Here is a 20,933-nt window from a genome sequence, read left to right as displayed (position 1 = left end):
TGAAAAGGCTGCTACTCTGCTGAACTGCTATCCTGCTGTCCTCTTGCCTTGGAAAGGAGAACTGGACCTGCAACTTCATCTTTAAACCAGGGTTATCAGAGTGACTCCAAGGGCTAGTCTGCTGGCCTCCTGATCTGAGCCTCAGGGACATAAAAGGCTCCCCAACATCCTGCACCAGCACCTAGACACAGCTGAAGTGTGTTTCTGACATCCCAAGTGGTGCCTCTCAGGTCCAGGACCCTGGCTGTGGCTTTAGAGAGCTGTATTTAAGTTCTTGGGCTCTTCATGACTGCAAACAGGCCTGTTTGAGCGCAGATCTCGTAGCCCACGCTGCTATTCATCATGAAATTGTGGCAGCTGCCTCTGCCCAATACAGCATCAGCCGCTCGCGGAGCTCCTGCAATGCCTGTCCACAACACCTGGCCTGCTCTTCGTGCTACTCCAGCAACCTCCTGTGACTCTCTGCCTGCTCCCTGCAGCCCTCACCACCGTGAACGGTATTCTTGGCGCTGACTCAAGAAGGTAAACTTCAGCTGAACTAATCTGGTGACTGTAGCCAACCTGCGCTCCATTGCGGTCAGCCTGAACTTGTGGAAACATAACACAATAAAAAATCCCAAACCAATGAGTACATTTTAATAAAATATTTATGTAACCACTTTATGGCTGTTTGTGTGTTGGATAAATACATTACACTTTGCCTCTATGTTAAGCCTGACTGCGTTTTGTGCCAAGCTACCCAGGGTTAAGCACATGTTAACTTAGTGACTTTTTGTTGTTCACCCTGCAAGGAATTGTGGCTGTTGCTTTACCTGGGCCCACACCTCAGTCAACCAACAACCCAATTTCTCACGGGGTTTATTTATTTTCCCCATTTCTCCGCCAAAATAAAATTTTTGGTTGGTTTTATACACTGACCTTTGCATTTCAGCTCAAAATTTTAAAAATTTTGTTTATTCAAAAAGTAGCCCTTTCCATACCTCACACTATGCCTACATCTACTAATATGCTTTTTTTTCACCGAGTGATTCACTGCACTGATAGAGTAAACAATATATATTTTTTCATTTTAAATTGCTCTGAAACCAAAAGTTATTCCTCTTTAAATGGAAAAATGTCCCATGGTCCATTACTCAACCCATTTCTATATTGGCTTTGGTTGTTTGCTCCAGGCATTGCAATTATTGTAAAAATAATTAAGTCTAAGAGAGAATATAGTCATTCACAAAAAGGAGCAACAGAAGCAGGGGAGCTTTTTATTTTATTTTTAAACTACATTTAATTATAGTTTATGAATTGTTAATTGAGTGATACACCTTGCGACAAAGTTGTCATTTGATACAACAATCAACAGCTTAACAAATACCTATGTCAAAATCTAAACAAAACATTATGTACACTTAATTGTCACTTTCACTGTCAAATTCTAGCATTAAATTATTCTTTTTCATAGAGTCTACAAAAGCATCTCTCGTGTCATGAAGTGTAACTATCCTATAATTATTGTTATTCTAAGGAATATGTAAATAACCTAGCCAGAAGTTAATCTGAAAACAGGAGAAGTATTCTACTTCTTGTTTTGGTTTCCAGTTTGTCAAAATCACATTTTTTGCGTACATTAAAACTCCTAACTTCCCTAAATTTCCTAATTTAGAAATTCATTGACTTAAATTTTCTTTATCTGTTAAACATTTCCCTTCCCTCTTATTGCAATCATTCTTGAAGCTATTTTTATCTAACAAAATATGTTGTTCCAATATAGATAATCCATAAATAAATGCCATAAATTACATTCTTGTTCTGAACATCAACAATAGCCAATCTCCCTCAAATGTAATTTAAGATTTTTTTGTGGGCCCAGTACATCTTTGATAAATTCTCATGCGCAATGAGTTCACGCTTATAGTAATTTCCTGGATTTCTTAGATCTGGAAAGACTCTTAACCAGACTGATCTTGATATGTCCTCTCCCAGTTCAATATTCACTTCTTGTTATTTCTATTTTGTAGTAAATAATAAATATTTTGTGTAAATAGCTTAAGCTTTATGCAAGATGTGTCTCTTTTTTGGGACCAATAATTTTTGGGGAGAATCTTCTCTCTCTCAACTTCAGTGACGCCTTGATATGCAGTCAAACATTCTTTTAACTGTTGCTATGTACCTGACGCTGAGGGATAGAGATTATATTCTTACGTGACGTATTTAAATACACTAACTTTACCATCTGTTCATATTTCCATGGTGAGAATTCGATTTGCTTCAGCTATCCCTCCTAAATGTTTTTCCATTTACTTTTAAGCATTGATCATCTCCCAATTTTACATCAGCTTGGAGACCAAGCGCAATATTTCTGTTCCTAGGTAGTTTTCTTACCGGCAAGCATGTATATTTAAACTTTGAAAATCTCTTATTGTTGAAACTTTGTTACAAATGTTATACTTGTTGTCACACAGATCCTGACTTTCAAGAAAAAACTAGTTTGATTTAGCTTTATTTGATAAGCTCATCAAACATAAGATATGTTGCGTCTTTAATGTCCTTATATAGTTCTCAGTAATAAAGCCAAAATGTCCTTACCAATGCTAATTTGACTTTGTGTTAATAAAATATTTTTTTTCTATTCTGACATCAACTATGAAATAAATATGAAATAAATGGCATTTTATATGTTGACATCTTGAAATAAGCAATATTTTGGTATATTTTTCGAAGGTACAGTGGAATTTAGAGTAAGGCATACATTTTTATCTACGTACTTTCCGTGCTTTACCCATATATTTGCCTAAATTCAGCTTGTCCTATGTTTCAATGTATTTGGCAGTCTTATTCTTTTGAGAGTCATTAGAATATTAATTCCCACATATTCCATAATATCTGCTACTTCAAAAGTTTGAAATATATATAACAAATTTTTGAATGTTTTCCTTTTAAGGGGGCGTCATACTTGATTTGCCAAAATTGACCATATTGACAGAAAAGAAACATCTAACTCAATTGGTGTCATAATCATGTTATCTGCTTACTATTTAAGCTTCTCTTCTAGGTGACTGGTTATAATACCAGAAATGATCACCCTCTTCCAGAATTGCCAGTGGTTCTAATGCCTGTACAAATAATAGAGGAGACTTTGGGCAACCATGTTTCATCCCTTTAAAAATCTAAATCTGTTGAGAGATAAGACCATTTGTTCAAGCAGTCATTGAACCAATAGCCTAAAGTACCATCAAATTAACACCACCAGAGTACATGTTTTATGACCAAACAAAGGTTTACCCTTTCAAACTGTCCAATACTTTTTCTCCACCTATGTTTAATATTATACACGATTTATCACTTTCTCCGATGATGTTGACGATACCCAATGTTTGACTTTCTTACACACATCTTTAACATAATCCTGAATGTTCTTCGTGAACTAGAGTTTTCAAGACTACCAAAAGTTATTTTTACAATTTTATAATCCATGCTCATCAATGAAATAGATATATAGTTAACACATTCCTGAAGGTCTTTGAGTTTGTTTGGAACTTAATCACAGTAGTATCTTTAAAATGTCAGAAAAGTAACCTTAATCAATACTCCAATTGTATACTTTCTTCACTATGCGCAATAGTTTAGAAGAGACCTTGAACAATACAGCATCTCCTTCTGCCTTCTCATAGCCTAAAACATTTTTATACACAATTACATATTCAGATATAATTGTACTACCCATCATACCTTTGTCTTGCCTGGAAAATTTGGAATTGGTAAACATTTAATGAGGCCCTGAGCCTTAGCATGCTATGTCATGTTCTTGGCAGATCAGAAATTAGAAATCGGGGTCAGCGTATAATCCATCAAATCATTTGTACATAAATTATAGCGAACTAGATCTTGAAAGTATTCTGCCTACTTTCAAAATGTAGTTAAAATTTAGCAAAAATAACTCCTTTCTCAAGTAAATCTTCTGAAAGTCATGGGTCTTACTCCGACTCCACCCACCAGCGGGTGAACCCCAGGAGCATCACGGTAGATGCAGTCTTTGTAGCGAGTGCGCTATTTCGAAGGTTTGTGTGTTTTAGCAAGTTTGCAGCACCAACTCTGGACACCGGTGTTTCGGAATTATTGTTCCTCATCAGCAGAGTGTAGGTTGTTCAGGGGTTTGCTGAGCAGGCTGCCAAGTGTTCTCAGGTTGATACCTCTCAAGGCGCGTGGGTGCGGGATCCGAGCTCATCAGCTCTTAGCTCGAGGGAGCCATTTAACTGAAAGTCATGGGTCGCACTCCGACTCCTTTGTCTTTGACTTTGTGTCATTCGCAATCTGGGCCCGCCCACGTAACAGCATAACTGTTAGTCATGACTAATGGAGCGTTTCTCATTTACCATAAAGGTGCGGAGTCCGTAGCACTGGATCAGGTAGAGGCAGGGCACAAGTCCTAAAAAAAGAAGTGGGGGGACGCTGTCACCGGAAGTGACGTCACGACAGGAAGTGATGTCACTGCAGGTGGCTTGCTACATCGGGCTCATTTGGCCTCTCTGGGACGAGATCGGAGCTCACAGCACGCTGCACACGTGCTGGCTTCTCAGATGCAATCGCATCTAAGGCGATTGCATCTGAGAAGCCAGCTTGTGTGCAGCGTGCTGTGAGCTCCGATCTCGTCCCAGAGACGCCAAAAAGTGAAGTCCAGCTGTTTGGCAGGGGGGACAGCGTTCACCCGTTAAATAAGTGGGGGGACGCCGTCCACCTGTGTGGTACCCCGACTCGAGCCCTGGGTATAGGGCAGGTACTGAGGTTTCATCTTTATGAACAGGCCTTATGAGAGTGAGATTGATAAGGACAGGGGGAGCAATGAACATGTAACGTGGTACGAGTAACGTGGAGAGCAACTGGAGGGGAGGCGGGATGTACCTCTGGATCAGTGGCGATTCCTCCATGGGGGCGTTTGGGTGCCGCCCCCCCTGCTTTCTCGCCGTGCGAGAAGGCAGAACAAGTGTAGTTATCATATTATATAACTACCATTGTTTCTGCCTTCTCGCACGGCGAGAAAGCAGAGCTTCCTGGTTTAGAGTGGGGTGGGAGTGGCTTGGGGGAGTGGCTTGCCTACTGTTGGTAATACTGACTGTTTGGGCAGCCTGAGGCCGCCCAAACAGACAGTATTAACAAGAGTGGGAAAGCCACTCCCCCAAGCCACTCCCCCCCTACCCTTGAGCAACTCTCCCTGTTCTCTCTGTATGCTGCAATAGCAGCATACAGAGAGAAAATGACGTAGCCTGGGGCAGCCGGCCGCACCAATGAAAAACGCGGCAGTGGAGAGGGAGGCTGCCTGCCGCGCAGGCGCCACCTTCCTGATGACGTGCTGGTGCTGCCTGCAGGACTTGAAATCAAGGGCGGCGGGAATCGGGACGGAGTCTCTGGAGTCTTCTGGATGGTAAGTTTACTTTTACTTAATAATATATCTGTATTATTATTAATGTGAGTGTTGTTGCTTGTTGTTTCCAAACCCTCACGCCTCCCCCCTCATCCCCTCAGGTCGTCGCGACTCGAGTGCGACCCCATTCCAACCCCGCCCGTAATGCCGGCCATGACTGATTAGATTGTGTTCGGAGGGCTGGGATGGGAGCACGTGAACTACCTCTCTGTTTAAAACCGTATTGCCCTCTCGGTACAGCGAGGTTTGAATTTGGTGTGGTGAGCCAATGGGCGAGTATTCCCCCATTCTCTCCCTCCCCAACACATCATTTCATATCTGGTTCTCTTCCCTCTGGTCTTGACTAATTCATATCATGTGTGTGTAGCCGGTTTGAACTGTGTGGGCTGCCTGCTCTCCTGCCTCTTCGGCTGCTGACACTCCAGCCACAAAGAGGAAGCCCAGGTGGGAGCGCCGGGGAGAGGCACCCTTACCCGACTCTCCCATGTTGTCAATGTCGTGACTTCCTTAAGGGCTCACCTTTTAACCCTTAATGGCACTGACTCCTTCTCCAACAGTGCACTCAAAGACATCCTCATATTTCCAAATGGGGCAAAGGGAGCACAGTGTGTACAAAAAAAGAATTAAACAGTGGCTGAAAGGCTTACTTGCCCTACCCATTGCCACTACCCATTGTGAGGGATGGTACCAGCACAACTACTATCAATCACTCTGCTACAAGAAGAAGAAGAGTGCTCGCCACTGGTGTGTAATTTCCAAATGTGGCTTCGTTTAGGTCATGTGGCTTCTAAAATCTATACATTTCTCTCTGTTACTTCTTCTGCCGAATGTACTGTCACACAACAGAAATGGCTATCTCATTTTGAGCAGGATATTATTGCCCATATCTCTGCAGATGACTGGCGCTTGATTGGGAAGCTCTCTCTTCGGAATAAGGTTGCTCCTTCCTTAATCCAACCTAAATTTTTCTCTATTAATCTGCTCCATTGGACTCCGGTGTGTTTACACTCTCTTCAGTTGAAGGATGATGATCTTTGTTGGAGTTGTGGTCTATGTCCAGGTGCTTACTTACACATGTTTTTTGAATGCTCGCTACTTCAACCCTTTTGGGATTTAATACACAAACATCTTCAATTGATCTTTAACCTCCAGTATCAGCTTTCTTTCCCCATGATTATGTTAGGTCCACTCCACTTGCATCTCGTACTCCACTACCCTTAGATTCCCAATTACTAGATTTGTTACTAACTATTGCAGTGAAAGTAATTCTTATGGAGTGGAAATCTTTTTCTTCGATTTCTTATCACACTTGGTGGGCTTGGGTCTCTTTATTGAGAGGTGCACACACCTCAGTTGATGATGCTCATCTCTCCGCTTCAATCTCTAACGGGGTCTGGTAAACCTTAGACTCCTATATGGATTTATCTTCTAAGGGTTTGGTTGCTCAATATCCTTTTGATTCGGTTGTGTGAGAGTTGTCCTTCTGTTTAAGTGGAGCTCCCCAGAAGATCTTTTCCTTCTTTTCCTTCTCTTCCTTCCTCTCCTTTCCCTGCTCTTCTTCCTCTCTCTTTCTTTAACCTCCCATCTGTTTCTCCCTCTTTTCTTCCTTTTCTGTCTTTTTTCTTTCTGCTTTCTTCTTCTTCTCTCTATTAACTTTCTTTCTTTCGTAACCTATGGTGATACCATTGCTTTGGTTCACTGCTTATTGGATTTCATTTTATACTTTATCTTAAATATCAATTTATGACATATTCATACTTTTTGTTTTTTCATATGTATCACCTGTATGTTATTCAAATGTTTATATACTCTTTTAAATCCTAATAAAATTATTGAACATAAAAGATGTCCATTCATGTTGCCAAATGATTTTGCGTACATCACGACGTACTGGCCACCATTTCGGCATTACCTGATGCCAATGCAAACAAGCATGGACTTTTGCAGCTGAGACACACAGACTTTGCAAATGGTTGTTTCATTTGTATCTTTGCCAAGTGTGTGATCCTTTGTGGGTGATGCAAATTGAGAATACTATTGTCAACTGACATTTGTGGAATTCTGTTATTGTTAATCGATCAACATTATGTTTGCACTAACGTATTGTTGTAATTTTGTCCCTCTGCAGGATACAAGGAGCAAGGCATCCCCCAGCAATTATAATGATGGGGTCTTCGAGGAAGGAGACACACAGCAGCTCGTTGCGCAGTGGCCATATTGGATGAGGGAATTTTTTGTGCATCTCTTTTTTACAGTGGACAGAATATAGAGGGGGAAGGAGGAGATGGCGAGCTGTGTCATCCACTATAGAGACTTTCTGCATTTCCAAATGAGATAGAACGTCTCAGGATCGAAGTGCCAAAGAAGTCTCGCTCTTCTACTGTGACTGAAGATGACAAGAAACACGCCTGGCAGTGCCACCTTGTCCTTGGGCGACTTGAGCTAACTGCAGTGCAAGCTGCACTATCAAGAATACAAGACACCATAGACCTTTGGAGTTTGCCACCATTTTACTTTTACAAAAACACACAGAAGATTCTTTAAGGGAACATGCAGAAGGAATGAGTCATGTTTAGTTGTACAACCAGGTTGTTGACAAGCTACCATGTGGCACTGCAACCTTTAAGGGCAGGTTTTTCTACCATACTTTTAGGACATGCACTCTATTTGCAAGAGTTCAACGGATATGTAAATGCAGCTGAATTATAACTACACAACTGTTAATGGAAATCCTGGCAATGTGCTGAAATGGAAAAGAAAAGTGTCATCTGTGGTGTCTATAATCAACAGTAAAGTCTGAACTGCGGTTACCAGATGACTCCAAGCTATGGGGAACATCACAATGGGATCCCATGTTCCAATTCAATTTTTACTTCAGCAAACTATAACCTATGAGCCACATTTTAAACTACCTGAATTCATGAACATTGAGGAGAACAAAGCCTACAAGCTCCAAAATGCATTAGGTTCTTATATGAATGCTTGTCGGAGAACCTGGTATCCCTTATAACATTGGGGCAGTTGGTATCATTGCCCTGAATGCAGATGTTGTTAAAGAGCATCAGATTGTTTGATGCAATGATTGTGTAGGGTCCAGACTCTGTGTTTGCAGTCATGCTGTCTTCTGAAGTCCATGTTGACCATTCGTTTGTGACAGAGGCCATGATCCTGGGCTCAGTTGACCTTTGTCTTGATGAGATATAGCTAGCTAGAGGAAGCGCGTCCCCTATGTAGATGATGTGGTCTTTACCATGGCTAGTTACACCTGGAACCTGTACGGGGACTAAAGAAAATGGAAAAGTTCTGAGACCTGGTGATGAAGAACACAATGGCTATTTCCCAGGAGCTTGTTCTCTCTTAAGCAGAATAACTGACGTGTTAGAGGACTGGGACAGGTAGAAATGCACTCTTGTTTTCATGAGACCGCCCAATCTAACTTTTTTCATATACTCATACTCATGGCAGTGATGACAAGAAAGTTTAAAACGGAATGTGTTTTTGCAAAGAACGTGTGGATCTTTCTCAGTTATTACACACATCTCTTTCCTATTGCTGTCCGTTCCTGGTCACTTACAAAACAGTTGCTTCCCCGTTAAACCGTTGAATAACGATAGAGTTGTTCACTGTTGAACCACCAGGGCCGGGTTCATTGAAGATTTCTATGGTACCTCTTGAGATTGGAATTGATTGCCACTGAGGCTGTTGACGGGTGAAAGTGTCTTGTTCGTAGCCTGATATTGTGAGTGACGTTGGTCCTTGTTGATCAATACCGGAACCCTTTGGGTAAGGTTAGTCTATTTGCCGGCCAGCAGTGTGGGATGGGGCAGAGGTTGGTAATCAATTCTTCAACTCAGAGAAGTGAATTAAGCAACCGGACACACAAATGTGTACAAAATGGCTGCCATCTTTCCCCCAATCCTAAATGTTATCTTTCTTCCTGCAATCCTAAAATTGGCTACTACCCCCATGCATACTAAATTTATTATATTAAAACAGAAACATTGAAAACACTTGAACTCTTATAGGTTTCAAAAGGATCCTGCTTCTCAATGCCTGAGAATCACTTACCAATGCGCGTCATCTTACTGCTGACCTGGCTCGGTAAAAATTTACCCTAGTATTGTGGCCTCCAAAAGTCCTCTCAGTCCCGTGCCATTCCTTTGTGCGAGTTTCCCGACTTCAAGATAACTTGTGCTCATTCTGCTCTCTACCACTCTACCACTATTAAGCCTTTGTGATTTCTATTGCCATGCTACTTTTGCCTCACTAGTAGGAGGTGTGCTGTAGTTAATCTGGCTCTTACATTGGATGGAATGCTGGTATCGGACACAGTAAGCTCAGATTTGCCCACAGATATGTGCTGAATACTTAAATCCATAACCTATGTTGGGCCTGTGCTGCAGTAAAAAACGGTGTCATTGTCTAACCCTTGGTTAAAGTCAGGTTATACTTCTTTCCTTTCTGCACGCCCATTTCATTGGGGACAATGTATTGGTATATTTCATTATTCCCAATTCCAGGTTTCAATAACCCAAATTTCCATGGCCCAGTTCAGTGTTGTGATTTGATTTATTCATCTTTTAAACATTTTCTCAAATGTTGCTTCTCTACAATTCCTAGCACATATTTTGTTCTGCTTGGAAATTGAGAGTAGTGAATTACTTCCGGTTTGTAAACTTAAGTATTCTTATAGTATACTGCTTAAATACCTGTTCAAACACCACTCTGTGCAGCCTCCCGCCTCCTGGAAGTCCAGGCTTGACTTCAGAAACTTGGTGGAAATCTTACCTTTTTCCAAAAACAAACAATGTTGCACACTGATGTCTGGCATGCAGCCCTGTGTAGAAACATAAAGATGTCTTGGGGTGATATGCAGGTTAGATTGATTGCCCTTTTAGTCCAATTTTTATTGTTTCCCAATGGAAATATATGGAATGTCCTGGGAACAGTCACCTCCAGACAAGGCTGACTTTTCAAGATACCTTTGGCCACAATGTACATGCCATTGAACAGAACCCGAAGATGTGTAAACATGTCTTCACCACTCTTGGTCATCTACAGAAGGTCTTGTTTGGTATCTCTGGTTTGGTCATGAACTCTGGAGTCCAGTGTTCCCCAATGATGATTCAAACCTGACCTGCTCTAGAACCCCAGAGAAAAGACACCTGCTCGATGATGTCACCACAAACTGAACAAGACTCAACTGTTGTGGATCATTCTGTCCTTGGACCAAGTTTCATGAAGATTATAAATTATTCTTGAAATGAAGCACAGATAATTTTATACGTTCTTAAAGCTGTGCTGCTGCTCGGGTCAAAGCATGAAGTTGTACTGGTAGAAGTCAATCTTTTTTCTTAGTTACTTGAGAGGTAATAGCTCGTAGTTGGATATATTCGGAAAATGTGGTTCCCATCGTACTGTTCATGACAGATCGTTACTTGCGAGAGCCGCACCTCTTCACACACCATCTACTTCTCAAACAAAATGCGGTTCTTGATTTGTTATCTGAACTTGATCCATTCCTCTGCAGTTAGGTTCACTCCATTAGAATGAAGATGACTACCTAGATCATTTTTCAATTTCAGACCTGCTCCTGCTACAGAAAATCTCTCTTTTACACAAATACCAAGAATGCTAACATGTTTTTATGGATTGAAAATCCTCCAGGACCTGCCCTTTTGAAACTACAAAATCCAACTTCCTAATAAGGTATGAAATGTCAAATCCCTAACTTTGATGCCACCCTCATAGGGAGGTGTGGTATTTCACATTTCCAGATTTAGCATCTGGCCTTCTTAGCTTGCACACCGCTCAATGGATGCTCAACCAGAATTGAAATTGAAATTGTGTTTGTCTTGTAAAGCGCACTTCTACCCGCACCGCAGGCCTCGTAGCGTTATAGACCGCTGGGGAACCCGTCCTGGCTTTCCCTGTGAGATAGTCCCTCCTGGGAGTCTCCAAGGTGAAACCAGGCATCCCCGGCGTTTGTGAGGGGCCGTTGTGGAGATGAGGCAAGCTAATGCCCAGAGTTCCCGAGTGTGATCTCTGGTTGGAGTAGGCACCGATGTGAGAATTATCGAGTCCGCTGATCCTGGTCCAAGACCCTGCCGCGTCAGGAATCGAACCCTGGTCCCGGGCCGTTCTCTGCTCTCGGGTCTGCCGCCTCTAACCAGTGAGCCACACCACTCCACTCCACAGAACCCTGAAAGGATGAAGGCAGAGATGGAAAGAACAGCATTGCATACACCAGAAGAGGTAAATATCTCCAGACGGCTGTTTTCTTAGAGGGAACTCCTGAGATATTTACTGAGGCATCATTTCAGGAATCCTGAGAACAGTCTTGACACAAACACAACACTTTGAGCATGTTACGTCGCTGGAAAGGTCAAAACTATCTTGATATTTTCTGTGAATGTATGAATATCAGCAGAACATCATTTAAATGGAACACCCAAAAATTCACGACTTTCTTCAGACAATATATCTTCTAAAATCCATAAGGTTTGGGTTTTTCTCAAGTTATTTGGCAAGTCAGAAGAAATGTGTAGCACTGACGTCTACAGTGAAAGAACTCGTAACAGTGAGACAGGAAGAAATGCATTATTTTGTTTGAACCAAACAGCGTGCATAAACTATTAAACCACAGGGAGGTACAATTAATTTGCTTGCCTTCCAGGAATTTAACATTTAGTAAATGCCAGGAATCACGGCCCACACACTACACCATGCGTAGAGGCGTAAACAAATCCAAGACTCTAAGCGTTGTCGTGCTGCACGTTATGGTCAGCTCAGACCTTGCGACAATGGTGAATAAACATACACACTATGTGCACAGGCTTCCAGATACAGCATCCAGTGACCCAAGGAAGTGATACCATAGCCGACTACTTGCATAATGTGCATTTTGCCCGTAAAGGTATTGCGGCTCCCAATCATAGAAAGAATGGACAGGTGACTAAAATCAAGTTTAGGGGATCTTAGGAAGAACATTGAAGGAAAATACACAAGTTATGCTCATTTCATGGTGTCAACAAACATGACTATGTCTACCACAGAGGAAGAACTCGGAGTAATGTTGATAAATAATTGTCCTGGTTTCAAGAATTGCACACTACAACAGTTCCCAGACAACATGACCCCATCATTGCCATCAAAATCAGTTTTAATAGTTTTTGCTGCATTCTTAGATGTTTGTCCCATAACCATCTATAGCTGGCAAAACATCTGGTCAATGTGTGCCATCATACAACCATCAGCCATGCCATTAACTCACTGTTGTGGCATTGCCAATATTTTTTACAACAGCTTTAACATGATGTCATTATGTGCCATGAATGAGTTTCAGCTCCTGACTCTTCATTGGTTCCTCGGGGACCTTCCACGAGAACAGATAGCAGAGGGGTGCACTGGAAGACAGACATCCCTCTGCACTGGCCACTTGCTGTGGCGTAGTATAAGGAATGAGACGTGCTGATGTTGCAACACTCTATGAGGCAACAAAGATACTTATAACCTCGGTGTTTCGCTCTATATACGGAGGCCGTCAGAGGACAAGAGGCCTCCACGGGGCAGGGAGTGCCGCATGCATATGCCACATTCCCACCTATGGTATGGTATGGACCATGTCATCCCGACAGCTCTTACCTCCAGGATCAGAAAGCGTCACAAAGCAGTCTTGAGAAACAGTGCATCCGCTGAGCTGCCAGACCATGGAGACAAACTATTGACGCAACCATGGAGACCAACTATTGACGCTTGGTTCCTCCACTGGAGTTTGAGCGCTGCATGAATGAGATAACAAAGCGGATGACATTACAAGAGGTGGCAGAGCTACTTTGCAATGACACACAAAAATTACTCTTATGCGAGTCACACAAGGACAGTGAGTTATTTCCCAAAGTTGGTACAACAAGTAGAGAAGAGATGTACATATGGAGATATACTGGTGACACCAAGGCTATGCCACTAATATCTGACTAGAGCAGTGGAGCATGTAGACAAGGACAGATAAATAAGACACTGGGGCAGAAGAGCAAGGGAGCAGGGACAGGGGAACCCAAGCAGTGGGACAAAACCAATCCCTCACCATTCTGGCACCAGTGTTACCTGAACGTAGCCCCACTGGGCAGAGAAACAAGTGCACTGAGACGATAGCACTCCTATACCGGGAACCTTGGGAGGAGTCAGGGAAATTGCACGACCAGGAAATTATAAAAAGTATAGGAGGTTCTTAGGGTCTCAAGTGCAATTCGCAGACGGCCCAAGACCACAAAAAATCATTTTGAAATGTAGTGAAATTGGAGATATTCCAGCACAGAGCTCACACCTCCATGTGCCTCACCCCCGAAACTATCGGGGGCAATGAACTCAGTACACATGCACACTTGCAGTAAGCTAGAACCCTTCTGCCAGTGGAGTTAAATGGCCATGCTGATTAAGTTGGAGCAGTGGTCAAAGTGCATTAATAATTTTTATGGACACTGCCATGGTCTAAGGAGTGGCTAAAAAGACTAAATAATCTGTACCTTTTTTCAGTCTTTCTCCTTCAGACAGCTGCATATAAAATAACGCAAATCTTAAATGAAAACTAAATGCAAGTTTTGTCAATTAATGGGAAATGCACTACGGTACATTATGAAACCTCTATTAGTTAATGCACTTCCCCAGAGAGTCAGAGAATTAAATTCTGGTTGGTGCAGTGGAGAATAGTGACTTGTGTATGTTTAGGGCTACAAGGTCCTCGCCTGTGACAGAAAGTACTGTGAACATGTAAGACATTATTTTAAACTTGCATTACACACAGTATGTGATTGGAAGCCTCAAAATGCGGAAAAAGGTTTAAGATAAAAAAGTACTTCCAAAATATTGATTTTAGTAATACCCAGACTGTACATAGTGCTTTTTTCTATAACAGTCTTTTAAAAGCACACCCTTCACAGCTTAGCTGGTAGCTCCCTTACAATATCTCTAAAATGAATAAATGTGTGTCATCAAAAAGCTAGGTTTTTTTACTGTCTTTTCAAAGCCCACACTTCACAGCTTAGCTGTTAGCTCCCCATACAATACCTCTCAACAGGAATAAATGTGTTTCATCAGAAATCTTCCACTGGTACGATCAATTAAAGCCAATATCAGCTTCCAAGAACCCTTTACATATGCAGATTGACCAGTTGCTCAAATTTACATTTCTTTCAGGGAAGCAGGCACCCTGGCAAGAAGTCTGGTTTAGCTGCCTGCCCCTCCCTCGGTTTCACAGGACAGGAGATTCCCTGCCTTACACTTCTGCTGAAGTATTTTAACTGTCGGAATTAAATGTCCTGGGACGGTTGTCTTTCCACAAAAAAAGGGGAACTGTTTTTCTAAAATTAAAAAGGTATGGTGGGATGGTGGGCACATTGTGCTGCTCAGCCCTCCGCCCCCCTTCGACCAATGACTTAGAAAAATGCATTGCAGGCAATGTGAGTGTACCACCACCCCTCCATCACATGCACCCTTTGTTCTATGTTACTCATGTTGGTATATGCTGAGAGATGCAGTGGCCAGTGTGGCTTTTCAGCATAAAAGGATATTCATAGCATTAAAAAGGGTCAAAGAAAATAATCAAAATGGATTTTACACAAAGGATAGGGCCCATACATAATGGATAGGACGAGCGCACAGTAGTGAAAAGAAGTTTGGTCATTTCTCATGGGACCGCTTCCTCAGTAGGCCTGGCGGAGTTTGTGAAGTGACAAAAAAACTCAGCAGAGTTCCGCAAGCGGCGAAGTGCGGAGCGAAGTGTCATTCGCACTGATCTTCCTGCTGCTCGAGTTGAAATTCTACTTGAGAGGCAGCTCTTGCTTGCCATCTTACCGTTTGCAAGTGAGGAAAAAACTCCACTGCGTTACGTGATGAAGAGTTTTCTGCACTCCGCGAGCTCTACAGAGCCCAGAAAACTCTGCAAATTCCGCGAACGGAGGTGAGTTCAACGCGCAAGCCTAGTCATAAGTCATTCATGTGCTAGTATAGGTGCTGAAGGCTGTAGGGTGTCTTGGGTAGAAATGGGAGGGGGGAGCAGAAAGGACAAATAAATGGAGGGAAGACATAGAGGAAGGAAAGGGGGAAGCAAATGAGCAAGGGATTAATGAAAGGAAGGAAGAAAGGATGAGGCTAAAATGGAAGGGGTGACTTAAAGAAACAGAAGAAACAAATGTATTGTGTCTGTCAGAAACCATGCAAGGCACTTTAGAACATGTGCAAATGACCCCTCACCACCCTGCACACCAGTACTGCTGCACCAGCTGTATATGATAGCTGTGCAACAGACCCCTCACCACCATGCACACCAGTACCCCTCCACCTGATGCAGATGATAGCTGTGCAACCGACCGCTCACCATCATACACACCAGTGCCATCGAACCATCACCAACCTGCACTCCAGTACTGCTGCACCAGCTGTAGATGATAGCTGTGCAACAGACCCCTCACCACCCTGCACACCAGTACCCTTCCACCCGATGCAGATAATAGCTGTGCAACCAACCCCTCACCATCATTGACACCAGTACTGCTGCACCAGCTGCCGTGGATAGCAGTGCAACGACCCCTCACCACCATGCACACCAATACCACTCCACCAACCGCAGGTGATAGCTGTGCAACTGACCCCTCACCACCATTCACACCAGTGCCCCTGCACCAGCTGCCATGGATAGCAGTGCAACGACCCCTCACCACCATGCACACCAATACCACTCCACCAAGCGCAGATGATAGCCGTGCAACTGACTCCTCACCACCATTCACACCAGTGCCCCAGCACCAGCTGCCATGGATAGCGGTGCAACTAAGCATGGGCGAATTTTGCGAATCTGGCGTTCGCGAATTTGCGTACTCGCAATCCGCAAAATCCGCGAATTCTCGCGAATTTGCGGGTTTTTTTGTGTTCGCAAGGATTTTTGCCAGTTCGCGAGGGTTTTGTACCAGTTCGCAATTGCGAACTTACATGTCGGCTCGCAACGGTCGCGATTATGTTGTTTCTACGTCTGGTTCATCATCAGAGGTTCCCAGCACCCTCTGTTTCACCCCTGCCACCCTCTGTTTCACCCATGCCACCCTCTGGTACATCAATGCCACCCTCTAGTTCATCATCACTGTAGATTATGGGGGGAAAAAGCAAGCACACCTGCCCTGCTTCAACTGACATGAATTAATTTGGGGTTGATTTATTAATGTGTCACTGTTTTAAAATTCCAGTCTTGCACCTGCTTCCTTATCTGTAATTGCTTTCTGTTGCAGTGCAATTTATTTCCCAGGACCTTTGTGGCCTACTTGTAGCTATTCTATGAGCCTGCTGTGAGGGTCAGAGCAGGGTCATACAATTGTTGCAACTAGCAACTGAACTCTGGAGGGGCCCCAGTCAGGAAGCACTACAGGGAATGGTTACTAATGATGAGTTTGAACTTTTGCACCTGCTGAATGCTTTCACTTTTGCAAAACTCGTTTTTCTGCAGAACAGCATTACAGCAACTGTAATGCCCCAAACAAGCTTACTTGTGAAAGTTGATTTCTAATCCAAAAGTGATCCAAAGAAAGTCAAAAGGCCTCAAATCCAAAAAAGTGCAGGCAAATGTCAACCTGAGGAGTTATTCTGATAAAAATCATCATTTTCAGAAGGTCTATGCTGCTTGCTAGTGGATTTCTTGTGCAGAATTGCAATTTTTGTAATTTCGCGAGTGCGAGATTGTTGCTGCCCGCCGCACCTACATGTTCACAATTGCGAACTTACATCGCACGCCGCAAAATTGTATCACCAAGAAAAAAAACCGCTGCGTGCGAATTTGCGGATTTTCGGTAAATTCGCGAGCGTTCGCGGATTGCGAATTTACCGAAAATCCGCAAAATCCGCGAGCGTAATGGATTTTCCGCCCATGCTTAGGTGCAACAACACCTCACCACCATGCACACCAGTGCCGCTGCACCAGCTGCAGATGATAGCTTTGCAATGACCCCTCACCACCCTCCACACTGGTGCCATTGCACCTGCTGCACTTCATAGCAGTTCAACTGACCCCTCACCGTGTCGCACACCAATGTCGCTGCACCTACTGCAGATAATAGCTGTGAAACAGACCCGTCACCACAGCGCACATCCTATATTGCTGCGCTTATTGCAGATGATGGCTGTGCAAATGGCCCCTCACCACCCTGCACACAAGTGCTGATGCACCAGCTGCACTTGATGTCAATGCAACCAAGCCCTCATCGCCCTGAACACCACTTTTGCTGCAGATGATAGCTGTACAACCGACTTCTCACCACCTCGCACACCAGAGCCGCTGCACCTGCTGTACTTGATAGCTGTGCCCTGTCCCTAAACAACAGTCCTGGCAACAATTATATCTGCATTGGCAAACGTTTGCCTTATAAACGTCCATAATATAATAACATCATTGTTGTATTGCGAAATACAAGTTAACAAAGCACAGTAGATGACATTATTGCTAACACTATAATATTTTTATCATATTGTACTTGGCCTCGCTCGTTCCTAAGTCCAGCTGTTAGCATTGGATTCACAGAGGCATTTTTCACAGATGTCACACAAAAATGGCAGTATGCTTGAGTGTTCTAATGCAGCAGTAGAAAATGCCTTTGCACCTTCTGGCCCTCATGCACAGTGCTGTAGACCTACGATGAATTGTGCCAAGGCTGTTAGTCAGACTGGGCCCTGCAATTTGCTGCCTCACATTTTCTTGAACAGGGGGTCATCTTATTTGTGTTTGGAGAAAGACGGGGTGGGAGCAATTCAGAACCTAAATCTGTGACCAAAACAAGATGTTTTTGTCTTAGGAGTCCTCATCAGGGCCTCTGGCCCTGCAAACACATGGGGGAATGTAGGTTTACTTCAATAAAGTAAGAGCAGACCTGATTCAGTATCTTGTAAAGAATCCCCTTGGTCCTTATCACTTGCAACACCAGGCATTAAGGGGTGTCTACTCTGTTCTTGATCTACATTAGAAGCGTTCCTTGATTATGTCACAAATAATAATGTACCCTTAAAAGTTGGTACTTTATTTAACATTTATTGTTTCAGATAGTTCTTTGCTTGTCCAATGCAGTCTGTGGCTTTGAATTATTCCTGCTTGTAGCACAGATTTGTTTCTATTTTGTTGGTCTTCAAAAGGTTTTTAGACTTCTTTGAGTTGCTATAGAATTAACTAAAAGATGGAGCACTCACATTCCTGAAAGACTGTTTTAAGATTTACCACCACTGCTTGGACCCAATGACATTCAGTCTATGGGGTTATCATAAGCTCCATATATTACGCTCAGCCCCTCGTGCAACCTAGTCTTTAGATGGAATGTTTGGTAAAAGAGATCATTTGTCCTAAGTAGGAATGAAAAAACACAACATGACACAGAGATGAGATTTAAGCCTTGCTTTCTATGTAACCTTGAAATGTTGGATAGCACCCTTTAGCCAACACAGAATAGGTCTTAGAGATGAGAAGCAAAAAGCATCATCAAACCTTGGTGAACCAGCTCCCAATTAACTAGTATGTGGACCATCAAAGGTATTCGCATGTGTTCCCATGCTAATCAATTTCAAATACCTATCAGAACCACCATGGTCATTTGCAATGCAGGGTCATATTGTCCAGGTTAACGCTCTGACCCTTATGATCATCACCACTGTTTACACCCCATCTTGTGTCTCTCTGTGTCATGCACCACTCTGGGGTTCTAAATATATGAAAATATTTTTAAAATATATATATATGAGCAACCCTGATTTTTCTACCTCAGTGCATTTTAAAAGGAAAAACTTTGGTAGAGCATACTCTGGAGTCTTTCATTCTTTACTTGTAACTATGTGGATGCAGAATGAATTACATCACTGTATTGAACAATGATTGGCTGGGATATGTAGTACATTTATTTATTCCAGCTTAGGGGCACAATGTAAAATGACTGTTGCTTACTTTCAAAAACTGCCCAACATACTGAGACCAATCAATTAGATGATTGATTGGTCAAATAAAAAACCTTACCTTCATGCGCCAATACCATTACCTTGAGAACAATGCTTTTTCTGATCTTGACTCTTCTCTTTCTTTCAACCACACTTTGTGCATGAGAATCTGTAAATGCATGGCTGCTATATCAATGTAATATTTTCAGTATGGCCTCTGGAACATCTCGTTTATACTCCTGGGTCTCAGATATACCTTTGGATGTTGAGCCCCCAACACTTCATCTTGTAAAATAGTCTTTAAAGGTTACAGTCAATGGTCATTTCAATGTGTCTTATCCATTGCATATCAAATACACTAATCTAGTTGAAACTCCCTTGGTAGCGTACCCTGTTCATCTTACAAACATGTAGCAAAGTAAAACTGAAGTATAATTGGATTTTCAATAAAGTAGTGGTGTACTATAAGGTTTATACAAACTGTTCAATACGAAATCATTACAGAAGTGTATGTCCGCAATATATGGCTATTTACTTTGCTTTATATACTGTACTGTGCATTCTTTGATTACCTGATGACATCCCACTTTTGTTACACGTTGATCTTCTCAACATTGCACCATTTACGACAAAACTGAAATGTACTTTTTCATGAAAATGCTATTGAGGTGTAATGAACAACAAATTGAAGATTTCCATAGCCTCAGTCGTAACTATAACCTATGACTGCCAGCTCACCAGGTATTGGTTGACGAACAACTCAAGAGGGTTGCTGCAGTGTCCTGCACTATCGTAAGTCATTCTTTGTATAAGTGGTATGAATTCAGAGGAGTCAGCCAGCAGCAACAGAGATTATTATAGACTTGGAAACAAGAGTTGGAAGTGAGGATCACACTCTTCATTTACATTTTGAACACAAGAACTGACAAGAAGACCTCTTCTCAGTATGATCTTCCAGATACCCTGGATCCATGACTGAATCTTTGTAGTTTTTTTTATTATGGAAGATCCTATTCTCCTCATGGGTCATGGTGCCTTACTTTGTGTTCCTTTTATCTGGTACACATTTTCTGCACCTAAACCCTGAGGAAAATGAAATGCAAAATTCAACATCAACGGAGCAGCTGCAACCCAAACAAGCTTTCAATCCTGCCGGGTCTACTAATATTGACATACTGCTGGGTTTTATATTCAAAAGTCTGTAACAGTTGCACATTGTGCCAAAATTTACAATACACATTTTGTATGCATATTTATATCGACAATGTATTTTATTGTGTTTTGCAGTGCTTTTCTATAGTGTTTTTACGTTATATATTATGATTGTTTGTATACAGTTTTATGTAAATGAAGAGACTCACTAATAATCATTTGTCGACGTCCAGTTTGTTCAGAGACAATATTGCTTTTCCAATTTCTGTTCATGGAATTTTCAACTTTGGAAACAAATAGTACTTCAGAGATTGAGTTGGTAACAATGTCACTGAAAACCATTGCCAGTGTTGTCGTTTGTTGGGCTATATGGGATTAAAATCCAAAGAACCGCTGATTCAAACATGCAGGGCTG

At 42.3% G+C, this 20,933-nt stretch overlaps 1 protein-coding gene across 1 annotated transcript in view; it reads left to right on the top strand.

The window, feature by feature from the left end:
• Positions 1–20,733, top strand: part of STUM (stum, mechanosensory transduction mediator homolog) — a 242,773-nt gene extending 222,040 nt beyond the window's left edge. The window contains exon 3 of the mRNA XM_086927996.1: positions 7,539–20,733. Coding sequence (XP_086784122.1) covers positions 7,539–7,635 — 97 coding nt within the window. The 3' untranslated portion in view covers positions 7,636–20,733. The remainder of the gene's footprint in view (positions 1–7,538) is intronic.
• Positions 20,734–20,933: the final 200 nt, after the last annotated feature.

This window comes from Lissotriton vulgaris, chromosome 6 (assembly GCF_964263255.1).
Source record: "Lissotriton vulgaris chromosome 6, aLisVul1.2, whole genome shotgun sequence".
Classification (NCBI taxonomy): Eukaryota; Metazoa; Chordata; class Amphibia; order Caudata; family Salamandridae; genus Lissotriton; species Lissotriton vulgaris.
Note: the sequence above shows the minus strand (reverse complement) of the source record. Positions and strands in the feature narration are given on the sequence as shown.